The 21,865-nt window shown below is 42.3% G+C and overlaps 2 protein-coding genes across 12 annotated transcripts in view; one reads left to right on the top strand and one right to left on the bottom strand.

Annotated features, from left to right (window-relative positions):
* CACNA1C (calcium voltage-gated channel subunit alpha1 C) overlaps positions 1 to 18,525 on the bottom strand; it is a 429,198-nt gene extending 410,673 nt beyond the window's left edge. For 5 of the 10 annotated variants that reach the window (XM_063395100.1, XM_063395091.1, XM_063395098.1 and 2 more), the window contains exon 1: positions 17,777 to 18,524. In XM_063395100.1, coding sequence (XP_063251170.1) covers positions 17,777 to 17,906 — 130 coding nt within the window. In that variant the 5' untranslated portion in view covers positions 17,907 to 18,524. Of the gene's footprint in view, positions 1 to 17,776 lie in introns of all 10 variants that reach the window. The other 5 variants (XM_063395089.1, XM_063395096.1, XM_063395092.1 and 2 more) reach the window with 2 other exon arrangements.
* DCP1B (decapping mRNA 1B) overlaps positions 6,415 to 21,865 on the top strand; it is a 38,633-nt gene continuing 23,182 nt past the window's right edge. The window contains exons 1-3 of one of the 2 annotated variants that reach the window (XM_063395105.1): positions 6,415 to 6,600; positions 7,986 to 8,026; positions 9,309 to 9,436. In XM_063395105.1, coding sequence (XP_063251175.1) covers positions 6,466 to 6,600; positions 7,986 to 8,026; positions 9,309 to 9,436 — 304 coding nt within the window. In that variant the 5' untranslated portion in view covers positions 6,415 to 6,465. Of the gene's footprint in view, positions 6,601 to 7,985; positions 8,027 to 8,047; positions 8,236 to 9,308; positions 9,437 to 21,865 lie in introns of those variants that run through there. The other variant, XM_063395106.1, reaches the window with a different exon arrangement.

Here is a 21,865-nt window from a genome sequence, read left to right as displayed (position 1 = left end):
GGGCAAATTTTGGGGATAAAGGCAACACAACCAGGACAAATATTCCACACACAAAATATTCCACACATCTTCTTTAGATTTATATAACCTCATTTCTGCTTATCCAAAGACAAGACAGTGAAATCATATGGTCACTTAGAACATTGAAAACCTAACACTGATAAAAATAAAAGCTTTTGCTGATTAAATGTACACAAGGAATATTTTTTTTTCTTCTCCTGAATAACAACAGAATTCAATGTAATTATATTATGGTATAGACTCTCCCTTCCTCCTCCTGAAAAAGTCTTTTCCTAGTGTTAAATTTGTTTTTGGAGCTCAGACTATGCCCTCTGAAAAATGACTGAAGGTAAATTAAGAAGAATTCTTCACAATTATAATATGCAGATAGGAAGTTAGAAAGGAAAAAATATAGCTTTACTAATGATAGTAGGTGACTTTCCTCTAGCTGTCCTCAAGCTAAGCCACTGGCAGAAACTGGGCCTATGAAAAGGTAAAGCTCAGTATAAGCTTGCAAATAAATGCATAGCAAAAGAAGAAGTAAAAAGTTGTATTTTGCTGAGTGATTATGATAGTAGGTCAGTCAAAGAAAAAAAAAATCCTTTGTTAAAAAATCCAGGCTCTTACCTGCAGGAAAAATGCAACCCTCAACTGAAAATCATAGTAAATTATAGTTAATTATTTCATACAGACTATGTGTAATATCAGAATTCCAAATCCAACAATGCCAAAGAATACTATCCCATTCCTGTGTGGACTAGCACTGCAAAAAATCTCAAAACAGTCTCCTAAACCCCACCAGGGAGCCCCACTGCAGACAAACTCGGGCTGCTCAGAGCCTGATGTGCTGGGGTTTATCTGGGGGCAGGGGGGAGCTGCTGAGAACTGGAATGAAAGCAGCCAGATTTAGTTTTAGTGCAGGGAGAGAGCATTTTAATAACAGCAACAGATGAAACCATAATAGTCTGACCCTACACTCATGAAAGAACCTTCAGCAAGTAATAAGTTACGAACTAAAGGACTAAAATTGTTTTAACCATTAGGGCTGGAGTTAAGAAGTGGTCTCAGAGCACAGCTGAAAAATTCAACTTTCAAGCATGAGGAAAGTATTCGAAGCTACTGAGAGCCTTAATAAATGTGGGCTGAAAAGGCCACATATTTCAAATGATTTGTGCCAGGGAAGGGATGCAGCCAGACTCCAGCCCAAAGCACAGGACACTGATTTCCAAAGGGGAAGAGGGGCTGAAAACCTCCCCATATTTCAGTTGTGCGAGGGAAGGGATGCAGCCAGACTCCAGCCCAAAGCACAGGTCACTGATTTCCAAAGGGGGAGAGGGGCTGAAAACCTCCCCATATTTCAGTTGTGCCAGGGAAGGGATGCAGCCAGACTCCAGCCCAGGGCACTGGTCCCCAGAGAGGGAGAGCTACCGTGCTGCAGCAGGGAAGGCACATGCCCAGGAAGATGTGGAGCACAGGTAATGAAGCCTTGCTAGATCTTTCTGGCCCTACTGCTGCTCCCAGGAAAGCAGCATGCTGGAAGGCACCACACAAATGCACTCAAGGGGCCCTGGATTTTTGGGATATTAAAAGAGATGGGATCACTGGGAGATGTCTTAAAACATGATGTTTTGCTCTTCTTCTGCAGTCTTATGAAGGGTGAGAACTGCATACACTAGGAGTTTGTGGTCAGTGGCTACAAGATCACAGGTTACAAGGTCTTTTAAAGGTTCATTAGACAATAAACTACTGCCACAAAGAATGTTTTCACTTTCACACCAAGCCCTAATTAATTTGTTTTATATGTCTCTGCCGCAGTGCAGACTCTCTTGACCAATCATCTAATGACACACAAACTTACAGTACACCTTAAAACTGCTTATTATCTTTACAACTACTTCTGTATCTTAAACTTTAAACTCCAAAACTTTCCACTACCTAGCTCAATATATCTCTGCTTAAACTACAAACTCACATTCTTACTGATCTCTAATTTTGATTAATTTTAATTTTGATTAATTTTCATTCTTATGATCTCTGAATTTGGAAGCCTTTTCCAAGGTCTCAGGTCGAAGCCTGTATTCTCTGCTGCATGCACGAGGTTCTGAGGATTTTCTGTACCTTGATTTCCCACAGTGGATGAGTAAGAGCAGCTCAGGAGTGCTGCCTCAGCACTCTCTCCTCTAGCAGGGGCAGCAGTGGTGCCACCAGTCAGAGCAGGGAGAAAATTTGGCAGCTTTTGGGAAGGAATGAAAAGGAGAAGGCAGCTACCATGCAATCACAGCTCCAAAGGCGCTGCAGGAGAGGCAGTGAGCTCAGCACTACACTGGCTCTAGCTATTTCTGCTGTTTATCACAGAAAGGTGCAGCTCAGAGGAAGGAGCAGTGTGGGCAGGCAGGCAGCAGCCAGGGGAGGCTGTGAGCCCAGCAGGGCTCACACACTTGTTCCTCACACACTTCATTTCCCCCATCTGTCTGTTCACACCGAGGCCACGCTCACACCTGTGCCAGGACACAACCAGGTGCCAGCAGGGCACGACTGAACCAGGACCTGGGGCAGGGCTTGCACACGCTCAGCAGTGCCCCCAGATAAATCACAGAAAATCACAGCTCGCTGCCAACAATGCTGCAGGGAGCATGCCTGCATCTTTAAAAGTGTACAGATTCTTGAACGTTGTGAAAAATATGGGATGTTAATTCATGTTCTTATAGGTTATGACATATTAAAACTATGAAAATCACTGTATATATGTGTTATATGAGAATGTAAGTTTCAGTCTGCCTTGAAAATTTGTTAAAACAAAAAGCAGGCACCACCGTGGAATTAAACATTCAGAAAGGAGACAAAGGACTGGACGGCAGAGTCATCATCATCAGCCAACACCTTCATCCGAACATCACCGTTAGAGGAACATCATCACCCACATCTCCGGTAATGAACTTTTACCATTCATCAACCTGGGCATCAATACACTCACGAGAAACCAAAAACTGACACCTCGCAGGAGAAGAGGAACTCTTTTCAGCTAAGCAGGAGACAACTATGAATGTGAATAACTAGCTTGGACACAAAGGGACTATGAGGAAATTTTTGCCAGAGGAGGAATAAAGTGTATAAAAACTAAGCCCCGAACAAGGCCAATTCGTGAACCAGTACCAGTACCAGTCGGCCAGGTACCTTGACATTTTCCCGGGTAAAAATAGTCAAGAATCTCCGCTGTGGGTGGTTTTGCCGAAATTCTGTAATTTGATCATTTTGTTAATAAACCAGAATTATCATTTTAATTGGAATATTGTATTGGCATTTATAACAAACGTGAAGGTTTCATAACTGCTTGAACAACCCTCGTGAAAAGGTTTGGCCTCACCATCTACACATTTGTTATTAAAGGAGACCTTCAAAATGTCATGCTGCATGGGTTTTGCCTTGAATTGGCCTGAATATTACCTGCACAAAATCCTTTTCATGCCACATCAAAAGCAAGATGTGGTTTGGATTCCTTTAACAAAACAGTATCCAGGTAGGCAGAAGACAAAAAAAGTGACATTCTAATTATATACTTCATGAAATTATGACATTTTGAAAGCTAGAAAATTACTTTGTTTCATAAACAAAATTACAGCAAAATCATTCAGACTCGATTTTACAGTTATCATGAACTACTGGATTACTGACTGTAAGAAAAAGAACCATAGTTTAAAGAATCAATGTTTTTAAGCTGTGACATTTTTGCTAAAACATCCTTAAATTTTTAGATGCAGTGAGAATTCACAGTGCTTCTCTTCTTAGCAGAGCCTTGTTTCATTGGAAAATTTTTAGTCTGCTATCAAGTGATCCCATAAAGCAGGGCAGAACTAATGGCTTTATTAAGTATATTTACTTCAGGCTAAATGGAAGGAGCAATTACATTCCACTTATGCAGGAAAACAGCTGGAACCCACTGAAGGTACCTCAGAGTGGAACAGAAAATACAAAAAGGCCTGATCAGAAGCTTGACAGGTTTGCTGCTCAAAACACAATGTCAGGGACCTGTCTGTCCAGCCATGTGAGAAAAGGGCACAGGGAGCTGGGAGGGAGGTGGTAAAAAGCAGCTACAAACAGAAACACACAGCCAACATATCTGACAGGACTGCTTCAAGAGATTTGAAGGGAGAGGAAGAAAAAAATAAAAAAAAAAAGTTAAAAAAAAAGGGACCTTTTCTAAGTAGTATTGTTGGAGGCAGGAAAAGCATGTGTAAAGGAAAAGTCAAGGAGTGGGACTCCAAGAGTTTCACACTTCCAAGCCTTGGTGACAAATTTGGACTTTGTGTAAGCAGGAGAATTGCCAAAGAATTGAAGAGGATGGTAAAGAGAAGCCCCAGCACATGAGGAGGAACGTGCTTAAGGGTGCCTGGAAACTGTGAATCGAGAACTATTTAATCAGCAAAAAGAAACTAATGTGTATCTGTTAATTGTTTAAGCAACAGATGACTTATCTTTCCTATTTACTGCTTTTTCCCTTTTTTTTTTGGCTTTCTACTCTGGTCATGTCTAGCCCCAGGACAGCAGTTTTCCTTGTCCACATCAGCCCATGTCTCTCCTTGCTGCTCCAGGATCTGTAGAACAGCCAGTGGAACTGCTGTGGAACTGCTTAGAGCCATTTTCCTACCACAGAAAATACTTAAGAGAATTCTGAACTCTAAAGCTGCATTTCATCACAGCCCCAAATGAAACAAGGTGGCTTTAGACAAGGAGGAAGTGAGAGTGAGACAGATCATAACCAGAGTATGCTCAGATGTTTCCCCTCCTAACAGATGCTCGCAGAATAAGCTGTAGGTCTTTATTCTTAGTGATGCAGTTTTTGGTGGCCTTCTGGGATACAATAAAACCTGCAGAGTCTCTTCTAAGTCCCAAAAACCAGCCTTTCTTTCTGTCCTTTTTGACAGCATGGCCACTCCTAACTCCACTCAAGAGACTCACTGCTCCTACATTTAATTCTACGAATTCCCAGCTTGCTGTCCCTCAGTTCTCTCCTATCCTCACTTTAAAAGGTGGGAATCTTTTACCTAGGCCTGCTCTTGGAACAGAGGCTACTGCTCACTCTATCCCACAGGCTCCATCTGGCCCGGAGCGAGAAGAAGGGAAGAAAACACAACAGCAGACCTCATCCCCTCTGTCCAGCTACCGTCCTTTTGAAAATGTTGTGTCAGGAATATTGCAAACCATTAAGCCAGCATCTACTACCATCACCTTGGTTCTTGCAGGGCATCCTCTTGTCTGGAAGTAAATATATCACCCTGCTGCTTCTGTACAGGGAAGGTGGGGACTGCCTCCAGAATGGCTGCATCAGTCTGAGGTGATGAAGTAAAAATAATTTGCTCTTGCAGGGGGCTGAGGCAAATCTTTTCCATGTACCTATGTGCTGAGCTTATCTGCACGCCTCATAAAGCTCGTGTATTTGCTGTAAACTGTCGGTACCAATAGATTAATGATAAATATGTGTGTCTGACAGGAAAACGTGGCAACTGAATCCCTGCTCTTGTCCATCTGTCGCTAGCTGTTTGTACAACGTACAACATATGCATATTATAGTATGCTTGTTTAGGTTTCAGCTGCTTGTCACACGTATGAGTACAGATATATATATATATATATTTGTGTGTATTTATATCCACACGAAGGTTGTGTCCCCAGAGAGACTCCATGGCCACCCCGGGCAGCTGTTCCAGTGCCCTGCCACCCTCAGTGTAAAGCTCTTCCACATGCTGAGGTGGAACTCCTTGTGTTTTACCTTGTGCCCACCGCTCCTCATCCTGTCACTGGGCACCACTGCAGTCTGGCACTTTGCCCCTGGTGATATTTACTATACTGATGAGATCGCCCTTAGCTTTCCCTTTCCTAAAGAGACCGAAAGCTGCACTAAACAGCTGCAGCTCCAAAGGATGAGGCCAGCCAGCAGCAGGAGCTGAGGCACTGCCGGGAGGACCTGAGGGCACCAGGCTCAGCCGGCTCACTGAGGGGGATGTGTGGGACAGGATTGGAATGTCGTGTGGGATGGGATATGGGATGTCGTGTGGGACAGGATTGGAATGTCGTGTGGGATGGGATATGGGATGTCGTGTGGGACAGGATTGGAATGGCGTGTGGGACAGGATTGGAATGGCGTGTGCCCATGCTGCTGTGGACACACCCAGTGACCCTGTGAGCTGCTGTGGACACTCCAGGTGACCCTGGGTGCTCTTGGGGACACTCCAGGTGACCCTGTGAGCTGCTGTGGACACTCCAGGTGACCCTGGGTGCTCTTGGGGACACTCCAGGTGACCCTGAGTGCTCTTGGGGACACTCCCGGTGACCCAGCGCCTCTCTGCCCCCGCTGTCCCGGGCCCGCCCCATCCCGAGCGGCCGGCGCTCGGCGCTCGATTGCGGCGGCTGCTCGCGGGGCGGCGCGGCTCGGCGGTGGATTGGCGGGGGCTGCGCGGCGGGCGCAAGATGGCGGCGGCGCTGGGCCGGGGGCTGGACATCAGCCTGGCGGCGCTGCGGCAGCACGACCCCTACATCAGCGGCATCGTGGACGTGGCCAGCCAGGTGGCGCTCTACACCTTCGGCCACCGCGCCAGCCAGTGGGTACGTGCGCGCGCCCGCCCCGCCCCGCCCACCGCGCGCGCAGGGGGCGGGGCCCGGCCGCGGCACGCCCCGCCCCCTCCGGCACGCCCCGCCCACCGCCGAGGTGTGAGGGTGGGGGAGCGGGCGGGGCCTGCCGGTGCCGCCCACACCTGCCCCGGTGTGTCCCCGGTGTGTCCCCGGTGTGTCCTCGGTGTGCCCCCGGAGTGTCCCCGGTGTGCCCCCGGTGTGTCCCCAGAGTGTCCCTGCTGTGCCCCTGGTGTGCCCCCGGTGTGGAGCTTTGGGAGGCTGCAGGGTGGAGGCTGGGGGTTAAGCTGGAGCTGTGGGGGAAAAGGGTTTAAACTCGGGCCGTGGGAGGCTGGGCTTCACTCGGGTACTGTAGGCTGGGGTTTGGTCTAGGGCTGTGGAGGCTGGAGTTTAGCCTGAGGCCATGGAAGACTGTGGTTTAACCCAAGTCTGGTTTGTAACCCAAGGCCATGGAAGACTGGGGTTTAACCTGGGGCCATGGGAACTGAGGTTTAACTTAGAGCTTTGGAGGCTGGAGTTTAGCCTGAGGCCATGGAATACTGGGGTTTAACCTGGGGCCATGGGAACTGAGGTTTAACTTAGAGCTTTGGAGGCTGGAGTTTAGCCTTAGGCCATGGAAGACCAGGGTTTAACCCAGGGCTGTGGAGGCTAGATTTTAACAAAAGTCTGGTTTTTAACCCAAGGCCATGGAAGACTGTGGTTTAACCCAAGTCTGGTTTGAAACCCAAGGCCATGGGAGACTGGGGTTTATCCAGGGCTGGGGTTTAACCTGGGGCTCTGGGCCTCTGCCCTTCTGATACCTATAACAGAACCCGAAAGAGTGGTGGAGTTACCTGTGCTAAAAGCATTGTTGTAAGATGTTTGAATGTAATTGCCGTGGGAAACTTTAGGTAATAGAACATTCAGGCTCTTGGCAGGTGGTTCTTGGCTTGGTGTAACAGTGAGGCTCAGGGGCTGTGTGTGAAGAACCTGCCCAGTCTGCCTTTGGTGTTGTTTTCCCCCATTTCTGTGCCAAACATCACCTCTGAGGGCAGGTGCCCTTTGAAAACCCCTCCCTCTGCCTCTTGCCTGTGTGCTGTGCGCAGGTGCAGCCTGGAATTAACCCAGTGCAATGTTTAATGTCGTGGTGGTGTGCCTGCAGCATTTTACTACCGTACCTCAGACCCTGGGAGGCCTGCAGTGTGACCTGTGCTAGCTCCAACCTCCCACCACCAGCCCAGGAAATTGGGTGTAGCTATTTTTTCCTGGCTTGGTGAGAGAGGTGTGGCTGATGGTGCTGGTAAAACAGAGAAAAGGAGGCTCACTGATGGGGAGCAAAACGCTGCCCTGTTTTCAACTTCCTTAATGTTCCTTTTCCTCAGGAGAAGACGGATGTGGAGGGCACGCTGTTTGTTTACACAAGGTGAGGACACTGCACTTTGACACACACGGGTGAAATCTGTGGATATGGGAAAGCTGGCTGGCATGGAGCATGGCTGAAGGAAATGAAATGCTCCCCTTCGTTCAAGAGGGAAAAGAAACTGAAACTGTCTGAAGCAAATGTGGGAAAGAAAATGCTCTGAAGGAGACGTGACCTTGTGTTCTGATAAGACTTCCAAATGTGATTTCAATGTCAGTATGGGTAAACTGTAAAAATCTTTTGTGTTGATTTAAATAGGATTTGCAAATTTATGAAGTCCTGTGGAAAAGACATTGCCAACAGACAGTTTGGGGACCACTCCTGCTGCCTTTGCTTCTTCTCATTACTGTAGCCACAATGTAAAATGTTACTGTTTTACCTGCCCTGTCTTATTCACTGCCCAGCTCATCTTTGTGAATTTGAGGAACAGTCAAAACGTCAGACTTCCAGCTGGGTGAACACCAGTGGAAGTGCGCTGTTTGTTTGTTTGAAGTGAAATATTGAGCCTTGCAAACAAGGATTCTTGTCAAGCATTTCCCTTTCATTTGTTTTTTTTTTTTTTTTTTTGTTTACTCCAATCCTGCAATACAGGTTCCTGTGTTTTGGTTTCATGGAGAAATCCACACACCAGCAATTAAGCAGAGGTGGCACTTTTCCCAAATGTTTAGCCATCATCTTTTCCTGTATTGCCAAACTTGGCTTGAAAGGAGTGTCTCCTGTCAGGATCATGACAGGTTTAACAGTTTTAGCTAAGTGACTTGAAGTGTAATCTCCATGAACGAGCATAATGATTTAGAGTCATGGCATGGTTTAGGCTCGTCATTTATCAGGGACCATTCAGGGCTGGGGGAGGATTCACAGCTGCTCTGGGACAACCTGTTCCAGTTTCTCACGTGGTGACTCCTATCCTTGCATTTTAGGTGGTGTAGAAAATTCTCTCTTTGATGACTGTTAGTGTCTGCATTTGTTAACCTGAGTGTTGAGAACTTGACTAGTTGTAATTGCTGCTTTCTATTCCAGTGAGGAGCTGTAGGGTAGATGGTGGCATTGATGGTGTGAGGCTGATGGTCTGTTTATTTCTCATACATCATGTAGGTATTTGCCATAATTAAAAGGATTACTGAAACTGCAGAAGTCAACTGTTATTTCCTTGGCAACAAAAGCAGATTTTTGTAGCATCTCTTAGAAATAAATAAATAATGAATTTGGAGCACTGCACAACAAAGAAATTCTTGTGATTTCCTTTTTCCTCGACCTGATGGGATTTCTACTCTCTCCCTTTCAGATCAGCTTCTCCAAGGCATGGTTTCACAATTATGAACAGACTAAGCATGGAAAATCGAACAGAACCTATTACTAAAGACCTCGACTTCCAGCTCCAGGACCCTTTTTTGCTCTACAGAAATGCCAGATGTGAGTATGTGACACCCTGGGTTAAACACTGGAGTCAGGTTCTCTTTGGTCTGTTCTTGTTTAAGGCAGTCCCAGTGCTCAGACTGCAGCATTCAGGGGATGACACTGAAGGAATGCATTTTGCCTTTTTGATGTGCTGAAAGAGGAGAACTGCTCAGTGCTCCCTAAAATGCCACTCTACTAAAGACAGTACTAAGATGTGCACGGGAGCAATCTCATTTAACTGATAAATTGTGGATGTTTGTGGTTGCCTGTATGTGATGGGCTGAGACAGACACAAAGTGTGTGTGTGTGTTTTGTGCACACACCCCATCGTTGCTGGGGAGGCTCAGTGCCGTGTTTGTAGCCTTGATTTTCTGCACAAAAATAGACAAATGCAGCCAATTCCAAGCTGTGTTCTGCTCCAGAGCCCTGCTCTCAGAGCCTGTTGGAAGGCAGGTTGCTTCTCAGCTATTAGGCACAGCTCTTGACAACATGATGCTGAGTCTAATTTAAACCCTGCTGAAAGACAAAGTTATTACTTGGGGCTTTCTGTTGATACTGCATGATTATCTTTGCACAAGAATTAGCAAGTGTCAGGCAAGCTCAGGAATGAGTGGAAGACAGGAGGAAGCTTATTTGTGCATGCAGATCTGCACACAGGCTGCTACCATGTGCAGTTGTAAATGCAGCTGGGAGCTGCAGCACCCGATCTGGGCTTTGTCCTTTGTGCATAAAGCAGATTGCAGGAATGGTTTCTGTGAACTGGGATGCTCAAGTGTTCCCTGTGGATGAAGTGAAGGCTGGAGCAATCCATGGCTTGCAGAGCAGCCCAATTTGATAATCTGCTGGACCTTCTTAAACTAATGTGGAGTGGGGAAATACATCAAGAGGGAATCCCATCGTTCACACACACTATGTGGTAGAAGAAATAGAGAAAGAACATTCTAAGTAGCCTAAATGAAACTGCTATTTTTGAGACTATTTGCTAGGCTGACAAAGAATTGGAGCTCAGAAGGAAACTGAGAAGAGTTGCAGATGTCTGCAGGCTAACCTAGAGTGGGCCAGACATTAGGATTTTAAATACTGTGACAGCTCTTTACTCCATCTGATGTTGAAGGCTTTTTCTTATGTAGCTGTAATCTTGTTTAATCTCATTTTGAAACTTCCTTAGGAGTTTATGGATGTATTACCAATATCTACCTTTTGAAGCCTGATCAATTAATCTTTCATTTTTGTTGACACAAGTGGTATAAAGAGTAATTAGAAGTTGTCATAATTCTGTGGTGACAGAAAATAGGTTTTTAGTCTGATTACTGCACATAAATTGTAATTTGTTTATTTTTTTACTAAGAGAAAAATCAGGGGTTGGGGGATGTAAGCTCATTTTTCACTGAGAGATGTGAAAATTCTAGATTTGCAAGGTCTCAAATATAAGGAGCAGCCTGTGCTTCTGAGCAGGTCACCTGGGTCTGTGGATCTGATTTTTACCAGGGTTAGCTGTTTGACCTAACCATGGGTAAATCTGTACCTCTTAACTGAACTGAGAATTTGGTTGTCTGAGAGCAGATTCATGCTTGTTTTACTGGAAAAACCCTATAAATTCTGTCAGTATCACTTGAATTCTGGTGTAAGGATATATTACCCCTAGCTGTTTATCTTCCTAAAATATTCTTACAAATGCTTAATTGTTAATTATTTTAATTTTAATAATAGTATTTTTAATAATTTTAAGCTTAATCAGTTATTATTTTTTCAAGAAAACGGAAGGTTTTGATACTCCAAAGGAAAAGCTGTTGTTGTCTCAGATTTTCATGAAGACATCTGTTTCCAGAGCAAATTTGGAACACATTTTTTACCAACTCATTTGACTTTTCCAGGTTTTCTTTTCTGCAAATAGTTCATGTGGTGATTTCTTCACAGAGCTGCAGACACCTCTTGCCCTTTCTTCCTTATTTTGTATTTCAAAGCCTTTGCAACATAAAATAAAGGGCTGTCCTCAACAATAAGTGTGGGTTTTCACAAGGCTCCCATGCAAGCACAGTTCTGAATATCCTCTGGAATTTTCTATGGGAATATTTTCTTGCTCTTGTGTTTTATTGTGCAACTTGCCTTTCTAGTTTTTTGCAAAACTAAGGCTTGAGGCTTATTCCTTGTTAAATGAAGTTTTCACACAAAACTGGGGCGTTTAGGCCCTTATGTTGTAATATTATTTTTATCCCCTGCTTTCACGTACTAACAAGGAGTACTCAGTAATAGCTGTGTGCTTGGCAGAACAGGGGACAGTTTGGCAGTAATACTTAACAGTGTCTGGAAACAAATTATCTTTTTCTAACTAGTTGTTTCACTTGGTGACTTCTTAGGCTGCTTTTCATACATGTCTTCTTATTAGATCCTACTAAACTAACAATTCCTCTGGCCCTGCCCATTGTTTTGTTTCTTCTAGTGTTCAGAATTCATTTTGTACAGCTGAATATCTGTGGCTGGTTGTATCACACAGCCTAAAATAAATTGTTTTGGCAGCAAAAGGTGGTACTTGTGTACTGGACAAGCCCAACAACATTTTGTCATGTTATAGCTGTCCTTTTGTAAAGCTTGTTTTGTATCCAATACATGATCACAATAGAAAAAAAATTCCAAATTTATACACAATCAGTGTAAATTTTAGAAATGCTTAAAATAAAAAAAAGGTATTTTTCATCTTTTTACTTTCTATTTTTCATATTTCTTTTACTGTTTCATATGATCCTGGTCATCTTAAGTTGAAATATTGTCTAAACACCGTGTTGGAGACACAGTCTAATCCCAGGACTTTTCAGGCTGGATTTGGGATCTGTGCCAGTTAATGTCTGCGCTGATCCAGTATTTCACAGCAAAGTTTTATTTGGGAAATTTGTTAGGATAGAGCTGGGGTTATTCATTTCAAAGCCAGGAGGGAAGCTCAAATCACACTTTTTAATGCCAGCAGAAATCTCTGTCCACCAGGGAACACAAGGTTTATGGATCAACCAGGCAATTTTCAGTGTGACCTTTACACTTCTGTAGTTAACTGCAATTTTAGATGCTTGCTTTCTGAGAGCAGGACAGTACTTCTGGTTTTGTTTAGATGACCTAATAATTTTAAAGATTTTTCAAAATTTCATGAGTTATGTATTTGACTAATCTTAACTACATAATTATTACTTTTTCATTAGTTTTTGGAGAGAGTTATTGGGAAAACCAATAATTCTCATCAGTTCAGAGCCTGCTGCTTAACCCTTGATGCTGATTGATATGAGATAGTTCAGAAGAAGTACAGAACAGTAAATTATTGATTAAATTACCTTAATTTTCTCCCTTTAGCAGCTGTATAATAATTACAGCTATTCCCCACTTGCTGTACCAGGTGTTTATGTCTGTGTGCTGGGTCAGGGAGTTATTTCTTGATTTCACTCATTTACCTTTCCATCACTGAATACTGCTTTCAATGCTTATAGGAAATAGAGAACTCGGGGAAGATTAAGTTGCTTATCTCAGGGCTGGCTTCACCTTGAGCATTTCAGCTGCCAAGAACACAAGCTCCTGCCTTAAAATAGTATGCTAATTGTGACAGTGATCTGATACAGGTTAATTGGGTGCTTTTCTGCTATATTGAGGGGAGATAGAAATTGCGTGACACGTCAGCCAGCATTCTCTGTCTGACAGTTCCTGTACCTATTTGGACACAGAAGTTACTTTTCACTTCTGTGCCACGCTGCAGCAAGGGCTCTGCTCCTGTCATCTCCCAAGGCTGCAGTGGGATGAAGCCTTCTAGTGAGAGGTGTCTGCTGAATTTGGGCTTTTGAGAGGTTCAGCAGGGCTACAAAAGCAGAGCAGACATGCCTGGTTTGGGCAGAGCTGGCCAGACACACGTGGTTTGTTCATAACCTCACACTTGGTTCAGTTTTTCACTTTAACCTGCCACCATGTGTCTGTCAGAACCCTGAATTTTGTATTGTTTTCCCAGATTCCTACACTTCAGAGACATCTGGTAAATGGGATAGGAGGGAGAGGGAGGTTTGCCAGCTGTCTAATGAAATGCTTTGGGTTTTATCTGTGGTTTGTGGGGTTTGGTTTTTTTCTTCCCCTGGAGTTCATAATTATGTATGAAAATTTTTCCAAATATATGCCTGGGGGAAGGTGATTGTAAAACATTTAGGAAAAGGTAACAGTGTGTATTTTCCTCAAATCATTCTTTTTCATTCTTAGATTGTGTTCCAGCATCCACGAGCCCTCTCAAATAGAGCAACTCATCTTTTGAGACTGATTGTGGCTCATTTTAGTTTAACCTTCTGAGGAAATACACCCTGATAAAAATAAAAATACAAATGGATTAGAAGTGTCCCACCTCTGCAGTGACCCTGCAAGTAGCATTCCCCCTGTAAAAAACATCTTAGCTTGAAGACTTTAAAAGTTTACCTCTGAAGGGAAAAGGTCGGAGGCAACAAGAAGAGAATCAGAGTAATATGTAAAAAAGAAAATATGATGAAAAACAATCTTCTTTTGCCTACCATAGGGTCTTTTTCCCCTTGAAATGTGTTCATAGTCTACACTAAATTATTGTGTAATACAGTATTTTAAACCTCTTCTTTCTTCTGATTTTTATTTTTAATTTGGGAATGAAACCAGCATTTGGTGGTTAAATTTCCTTGTGTATGTATTTAGACTTGGCCTCCTGCATATTGACCAATAAACTACTACTTGCTCAATTGAGACAGGCAAAACAGATATTCAGCCTTGGTCTTTATGATGTAATAGTTTCTGTTTGATGATTTTGGTTTGGGTAAAAAATACCAGTTTAGAAAGGAGAGCCTTATTGATCAGCCTCCTTCCTGCCAACATGCAGTATCAGGTCCAATATCAAAACCCCAACAGGATGAGGGCAGGAAATTGAAATGTGTATTCCATTGATTATTCCCCAAATGCTCATTTATCTTTCAGAATTTTGAAACAAATACCTGTAAATGTGTTTGACTTAGTCCAGCTGGTATTATTTTTTCTCTAAATGTCTCCAAATCAGTGGTCTGCTGATTCAGAAATATTACGTGGCTTTCTGTTGCTGCATCATTATGCAAAATGTTTTTGTCACAACTGAATAACTTAAACCAGGTTTTTAAAGTTTGTTTGCAGAACTATTACTCTGGGCTGCTACAACCTGCATTTTATTTTAAGAAAATATTTCTGTAGTTTAAAACTCTTTGAAAAGTGTTTGTCAATTTGAAACAAAAGTGCAAACTCAAACTGTAGAAATGCTGCGTAATTTCAGGGGCCTTGCCCTTTTTAGGGATGTATTCTTCTCAGCCCGGGTTTTTGCTAAACAGTTTTGGGTAAAGCTATTTTTAAAAAGTCTGCCTGGACTGACTACTGCTATTTGTTCAGAACACAAGTGATCATGGTTTACCTGAGGTTCTGTCCTTGGAGACCTTTTTGTCTCAGAGATACAAATAAATCTCTCCTCCTTTCCATTCCTGTTTCTCTCCTTTGATCAGCATTTTAAAAATTCATCGTGTATCCAGCAAGACAGAGCAACAGCAGAGGTCATGATTATCTTCTCTGGGTGTTCCTGACCTTAAAGTGAAACCTCAGTTTTGCTGAGAGCGTTGCAATGCACTCTCCAGGCATTATTTTCCTTTTATAAATTTCCAAAGCAAACATACACGCACAAAATAATGATTATTATATTCGTAATTATTAATTTGTCATTTTTAACCCAGGAAATGAAGGATATGGCATGAGCTTTGTCATGTTGCATGCATTTTTTGGAAACCTGTTTAAGTTTCTGTCCAACCTTACTGGTTTATAGTTTGTCATCTGCTAATTTTCTTGAGAGAAGCAGGCAAGTTTCTCCCTGCCTCTATTTGTTGGATTCATAGTGATGATAATTTTTTTTCATGCGGGTTGGCCTCTAGCACTCAGTTTATTGACTTCCTTGTACCTACACTCAGAAATTACCTGTTCATAAACGGGTTTATAAAAGCACAGATAAAGGCATTACTAATTTTCTACTACATTTCCCATATGGTTCCTGCCTTTGTGGTCTGTACTTCAACTAACCAATGATTTTAATGTGCTTAGAAAATAGTCAAAATTACCTCAGAATGTCAAGGAAAATAATAACCTGCCCCTTGGAAATAGTATAGATACCAATTTAAGTTATTATCACTAAAACCATAGAATATGTGCATTTATAGATTAGATTTTCATGCTTTCTGTATCATTTTCATTTTCAAGGCTACCTGAAAATCTTTAATGCCTGCCTGCTGAGATATAAAAACATTATTATAACTTGATGGCATAAGTTAATAGTGCAGTCAGGGACAGATGAACATACAGCAGTGCTGGCTTAAGCAAAGTGGGGTTTAACATCTGTAATTACGTTTTGCAGTCAGGTTATTTGGCTTGCTTCTTCTATAGTGCACAAACTACAGGGTTTGAAACCTGTAACTAAACTCTGCTTGAATCCATGGGAGGAGTGGATTTCTAACCTAGGGAAGGGAACGGGAAAATTAATTAAAAATAATTTAACCGAAAAAGTGCCATAGAATATCGTTTTTTATGGAAACTTGCAGTTGGTCATGATTTCTTCCTTCCCCAAGTGTCTCATACTGAAGCTGCCACTATTCTGAGCAGGAGGCTGCACTAAGTGAACTGCAGAGGCCCCAACTAAATTAAATTATTGTTGTGATTCTAGGATCTATTAGTTAATTCAGCTTTAGGGTGTTTGGGGTTTTTTTATTGTGTATTGTGGAGAGTAAATGTTCTCTGATTTAGGTTTTTATGGTTCATATTAAAAAGAAAAGGAGGAGGAACTGCAGAATTACTTTGTTTGTTGTTTTTAATGCAAAATTGTTTGTACTAATAATTATTTCTAAATTTAGTTTTTCCAGGGCTGCATTATTATTCATAGTTTCTTTTAAACTAAATACAATTTATATTATCCAGTAATTTGTAGACACCACTTCTGAAGGCCTTAAGTTTTAATTTTTGATGCGTAACACCACATCCCCTTGCCACGCTGCCCAGCTCAGCACACATATTTCTATTCAGATTTTCTCAAAAGCACATTTTAGTTGTTTCTTCCTCACCCTTCCTACCCCGAGGATTTGGTGCCAGTTGTGGCAGCCTCTGGCTGAGCAAAGCAAACAGTTCAGAATGGTTTTTGTCTGGCAAGTGGCTTTCTGCAGCTGGAACTGCGATGGCTGCAGCCATGGGTTTGCTCTAATGATGTTTTTCTGTTGTGTGTTGAAGGTGCTTAAAAAGAAATAAGGAAAAGAAAAGCAGTAATCCTAATGTGGCTTTCAGTTTCAGCCCAGTCTGGAAGTCAGAGTGTGCCATGTGAGAAAAAACAGTCTAAGGAGCTAAGACAAAAAAGCTTTGTAATTTTTGGATGGCTGGTAATTATTTTGTGTGTGGTGCAGCTGTATCTCAGCTTGGGCAAACAAATCAGCAGGAAAAGGATACGGAACAGAGTTAGAACCACATATCAAACATCCAACCTTTGGGGATGAGTTTCTGTATGGGATGGCAGGAGAGTAATGCTGCAGATATCTGCTAGACACAGTCTTTGTTTCCCATTTATGGATGTCAGCATGTAAGCAACAAATTCGCCTGTCTGGGGGTTTGCTGTGGAGAGTGCAGTGCCAGTGCTGGGCATTCCTGACGTCTTTTCAAGATAAGATAGGCACAGGATGCAGTAATGCTCAAGAGTTGGGCTTGCAGCAGATAATGATGTTTTTTCAGAGGGGTTATTTTCACGTGACTACCTGTATGCCCCCTGCTTCTCACATCCCTCCTCGCACAGCACAAAATGGTAGGTGTTTCAGGAGCAGGGAAATATGCACATGAGTGCCTACATCCTTCTCCTGCAAACCAGGATATTCCAGAGCTGGTTGCTTTTCACAAATCCCTTGTGTAACCGCCTTTGCAGCTTAATCCCTTCACATACGCACACATGTATTTAGTATTTCCAGCTTTCGTATGCTTTAAACTCCTTAGCCTCTTGGTCTACAATAAAAACCTGCTTCTTTCTTTTTCCTTGTACTTACATTCCTTCCTTTTAATCATGTCACAGTGGAAGCGGGAAAGCAACGTTCATTAGCTGCTCAAAATACAATCTCTAACCAAGAGAAGCCGTCCATCTACTTAACTCCCCAGATGTGAGAATTACCAGAATTACCTAAATCCTGCGCTGGTGTGATCACACATCCAGGGCTTCCCAGTGCATTATCACCCAACACTGCTGGGAGCCATTGGGGTGGTCCCCTGTGTTACAGGTTGCTCTATTTACCAGTCAGGCAGTGCTCCCAGCACAGTTTGTGCACACAGTGGGAGATGCTGTCTTACCTCCAGGTCTGATGTAGAAGCAGTTCAGCTGAGTTTCGTGCACCAGCTTCCCCTTGTACTTGGCGTCGGGTTCCCCGGGCTGGTGGCTGGGCAGGGGGTGATAGGCTTGTCGAACCAAGGCTTGAAACATTTTAAAATCCCAACGAGCGTCCAGGCAGCTGAAGCTAAGGGTGTTTTCTGTGGCTAGGAAAGGCACATTCCTTTTGGGTAATTTCCTTGCTTCGGGGTTATGTAAGAGCCTTGTACAGAAGTAAAAACCTGAGTGTTGTTTTAAATTGCTGACAACTGGATCTTCTAATCTAGGAACTGTTTTCTAGCTCTTTGAAACGTTTTCAATAAGTTTTGCATTCTCCTTCCTTTCCTTGCTGTTCACTCCTAATCCTCTGCTTGTCCTCTGTGCTGAGCTGGAGCCTTCTCCTCCCCCTGTCCGTTTTTCAGGAAAACTTGGATTGAGGAGTGGAGATAATGGGCGCCATCCGCCCGTCAGCTCATCACCTCAGCGAGCAGGAGCTCTCTGCTTTCTGTATATCCACACGGGCTCCTCTGATAATATCCTCTTGTGCTTGGAAAAAATAGGTTTGCCTAGCAGAGGGTGGACTACACTCCTGACATAGCCAGAAAACTTCTCTTGGAATGTGAGCTTGCTTACTCACACTCTTTTATATGTGTGTGTATATATATATAAAAATATTTGTAACCTTCTCTCAAAACATGGAAGATAAATATGTGAGCAAGTGTATCCCACAGCACATATACAAGCTGCTCACTTCTGTCTAACTTTGATTTAATACAAGCTCTTGAGTGCCTCATCAGTGCTCTCTTTGTCAAAACAAGCCTTAAATCGGCAGTGAGGAATACTTTTCAATTACAGGAGGGAAGAGGAAAGAAACCCTTCCCAAGTGTAAGATAGCATACCCTTTAAAGGACAAGGAATGTGTTATATCCAGGAACACGGTGCGAGTGCTCCAGTGGAATTCCACTCGGGCTGCAAAGGCAGTGTTGCTTTTTTGTCTTCGCTGGCTTCCAAACCAGTGAGAGCACTGGCCTGCTGCCTGCTCTGCCTTAATGGCTGTGGCTGCAGCCCAGTTGTGGGGTTTGCAACAGAAAACACAAAGTTTTCCTTTCAGAAAACACAAAGTCTTCCTATCATAATGCATTGCTTAAAATCAAGCTCAGAAAATACCCCGGTGGGTTTTTCCTCCTGGCTCAACTATTTTGGATGTACATATGCCTAGGACTTGTGGAGCCTGTTTAATAATCCCTTTGCATAACAGAGGTATTATTTACATGTATAAAACCAACCAGAGAGATTCTGCAGGCAGGGGAAAAAAAAAAGTAATGTAAGACACAAGCTTCAGGTCAGAAGTCAGCAATAAAGGGACTGAGGAGATTCTTTCTGTGAATCATCTGCTGCTGGCCATTGCCTTAGACAGAATATGGACTTTGTGTTTGAGCTGTACCAATTCTTTTGTCTCTGTCAAACAAACTGCCTTTCTGCAAAATTTCAGTAGCTTTTCCTAAACAACATAGAGTGTTAAACTCTCTATACAGGTATGTGTAGCATCTCTCAATTAACAAGTTCATGAAATTTCATAATAATTAGGAAAAGGAGAGAAATAACATTGGAATATTTTTTGGTGAGTGTATGTCTTCCTGCAGGGCTTTGCTGCCTTCTGCTTATTGTTACCTGTTGTTTTTATTCTGGTTTCTCTCATGTGACTATTTCTCTCTCTAACACTCTTTAACAGAAAGCGAAGTAGATGTTCAAGTTTTCACTGAGTTAAAAGGTGAAGGAGGGGAGAGACTGAGGAAGCAGATGATGATTGTTGTTGTTAAGATTTATTCTTAAAGGGTTATGCATAAGCTAGTAAAACACTGCTGACTTCTGAAGCAAAATGAAATATGCACTCTTACTTTGTGTGGAAACAGTAGAGTTGCTGCAATGAAAATAGTCCAATGCAAAAATCCCGAATTTTTATTTAAATATGGCTTTTTAAATATGAATTTTTATTTAAATATCTCTAGTCTATAATAAGGGATTCAGAATTGTGGGTATCTCCCAGTGCTGCTCTTGTGAAATATCTGGCTGCTAATATAAAATGAATCTGATAAATGTGAGGGGTTGTTTTTCTCTTGAATTACAGGTTAAATAAGAAACTGTTTACTACTTAAATTACATTTTCTTGGTGACAGACTTGATCTCAGGGATGCATTGTTTCTCTCTTTGTACATATACACAGAATGTTTTATATTCTTGCACAAAAAATGTGTGTGCAAGACTAGAAAAGTCAGTAAACTTCTGAATAATCCGAATGATAACTTCAATTGTTAAAATAAAATTTTAAAAAATCTACAAATGCGTTAAAATACAATTACAGTAATCACAGAAAAAAGGCAACAAGGTCCTTCAAAGGTGTAGTATTTGTATCTTCATGAAAGAAATTACTAAATTGCAATTTCACATGAAAAATGCAGGTGAAATATTTATATTTGAGATAAAAATATTCATTTAATGATCCTTCAGCTTTTGAGCATGTAAGAATGCAGTGACCCCATGTGAATGATAAAGGGCTCAGGGTGAAATTCAGCTTGTGAACACAGCTGGAGTAAACCTATTACAGCTCGCCTGTCATTCTGGGAGAACAGAGAAAGGCCTTTTCACAATATATTGCTAAAAATTGCACTGCAAAGTTTCTGTGTGCAGCTCCACACACAAGCAGGTGTTACTGAAGGCAGTGATAAATGTTCTCAGCTGACTGCAAGAGAAGAAAGGGCTCCAGAAGAGTAGAAAACTCTAAAACATAGAATATAACCTGTTAACAGGCTGTGGCACAGCAATAAAAGGAAATGCATAAGATACTCTGCAAATAACTGAGATCTCAGCAGGAGTAGTTAACTTTTGCCTATTTCTATGTGGAGTTTTTAAATTCTTTTTCTAACCATTTTAGAGGTGGAGATGGTGTAGGAGAAGTGAAACAACTGCCTATCCCAAATGATGTTGTGTATAGAGCATACAGATGGTAAAATACAAAAATGGGGGGGTTAAATTCTCTTGATCTTGGGGTATTTCTTACCTGTTTCTTGTTTCAAGAGCAAGGATATACAAGTAACTCAGATTTTTATTGTTGCAGGCTAAGAACTTAGTCCAGATCTGCAAATGTATTTCCATTACTTAGGATCTGAAGGTATGCAGTGGAGAGATGAGATGAGCTCACAACAGTCAGAATTAGAAACATCATCTAGAGTTAAGGTTGCTTATTTTCCTCGCCCTTTCTGAAGTTGTTCATTATTTTGTGGGAGTTAATCCATTTGGAGTGACAGCTCATCATACTGATTATAGTAAAAAATCAGGTTTCAGGAAAAAATGACATGCTATTGAACACCTCTTTGAGGTTAAAATAGTCTTCTCTTTTTTCCCCTCTCCTCTAATACACTGGAAAATGGCATTGTCAGAGTTTGGAAAACAATTTGACCTTGAACTTAACGATAGCTGTGGAATTAGAGGTGTACCTTTGGCATGTACCTCAGAGATGCACTTTAAAAATAATTGGGAGCATATTCTTGGATTGGACTAAATTATAAATGAAGCCCTTGCAGTGAGGATCGTGGTGAGCCCTCCGCCAGCTGTGTGTGTCACAGACAGCAGGGCAGCCCTTCCCAGGGGACTGCAAGCCCAGATACTCCACCAGAGACACACGGAAACTGCTGCTTTTCTTAACACAGGGAGAGAAAAAGGCTGGCAATTGAGGCACTGAAGGTAGCTCTCCTCTCTGTTCTTTACAATAAAAGCAATTTTTTTGTTGTCTCCAGGCTGGAAAATCTGTGTTGTGCCCTTCTTGACTGAGCAGCGTTCTCTTTGCTTTCTGTTCCTGGGTAGGAGTGAAGTGCACAGACTCAAGAAAAGGTTTCTAGTTTAACCTTTTCCACTTGTGACACTCTTCTGTTAGTGTAATCCTTTCTGCTGGTGGAAGATTTGGATTTCTAGTTAGATTTGTGTAAGGCATTGTTGTGTTCTGCTCAGGTGACTTCTGTAGATCAGGGCCTGGCTTCATTTCGGTGTGTTCAGGACATGTTTTATTGTTTGCTCTA

Source organism: Prinia subflava, chromosome 4, assembly GCF_021018805.1.
Source record: "Prinia subflava isolate CZ2003 ecotype Zambia chromosome 4, Cam_Psub_1.2, whole genome shotgun sequence".
In the NCBI taxonomy this organism is placed as follows: Eukaryota; Metazoa; Chordata; class Aves; order Passeriformes; family Cisticolidae; genus Prinia; species Prinia subflava.
The sequence above is the reverse complement of the archived record's forward strand: the minus strand, read 5'-3'. Positions and strand labels throughout refer to the sequence as shown.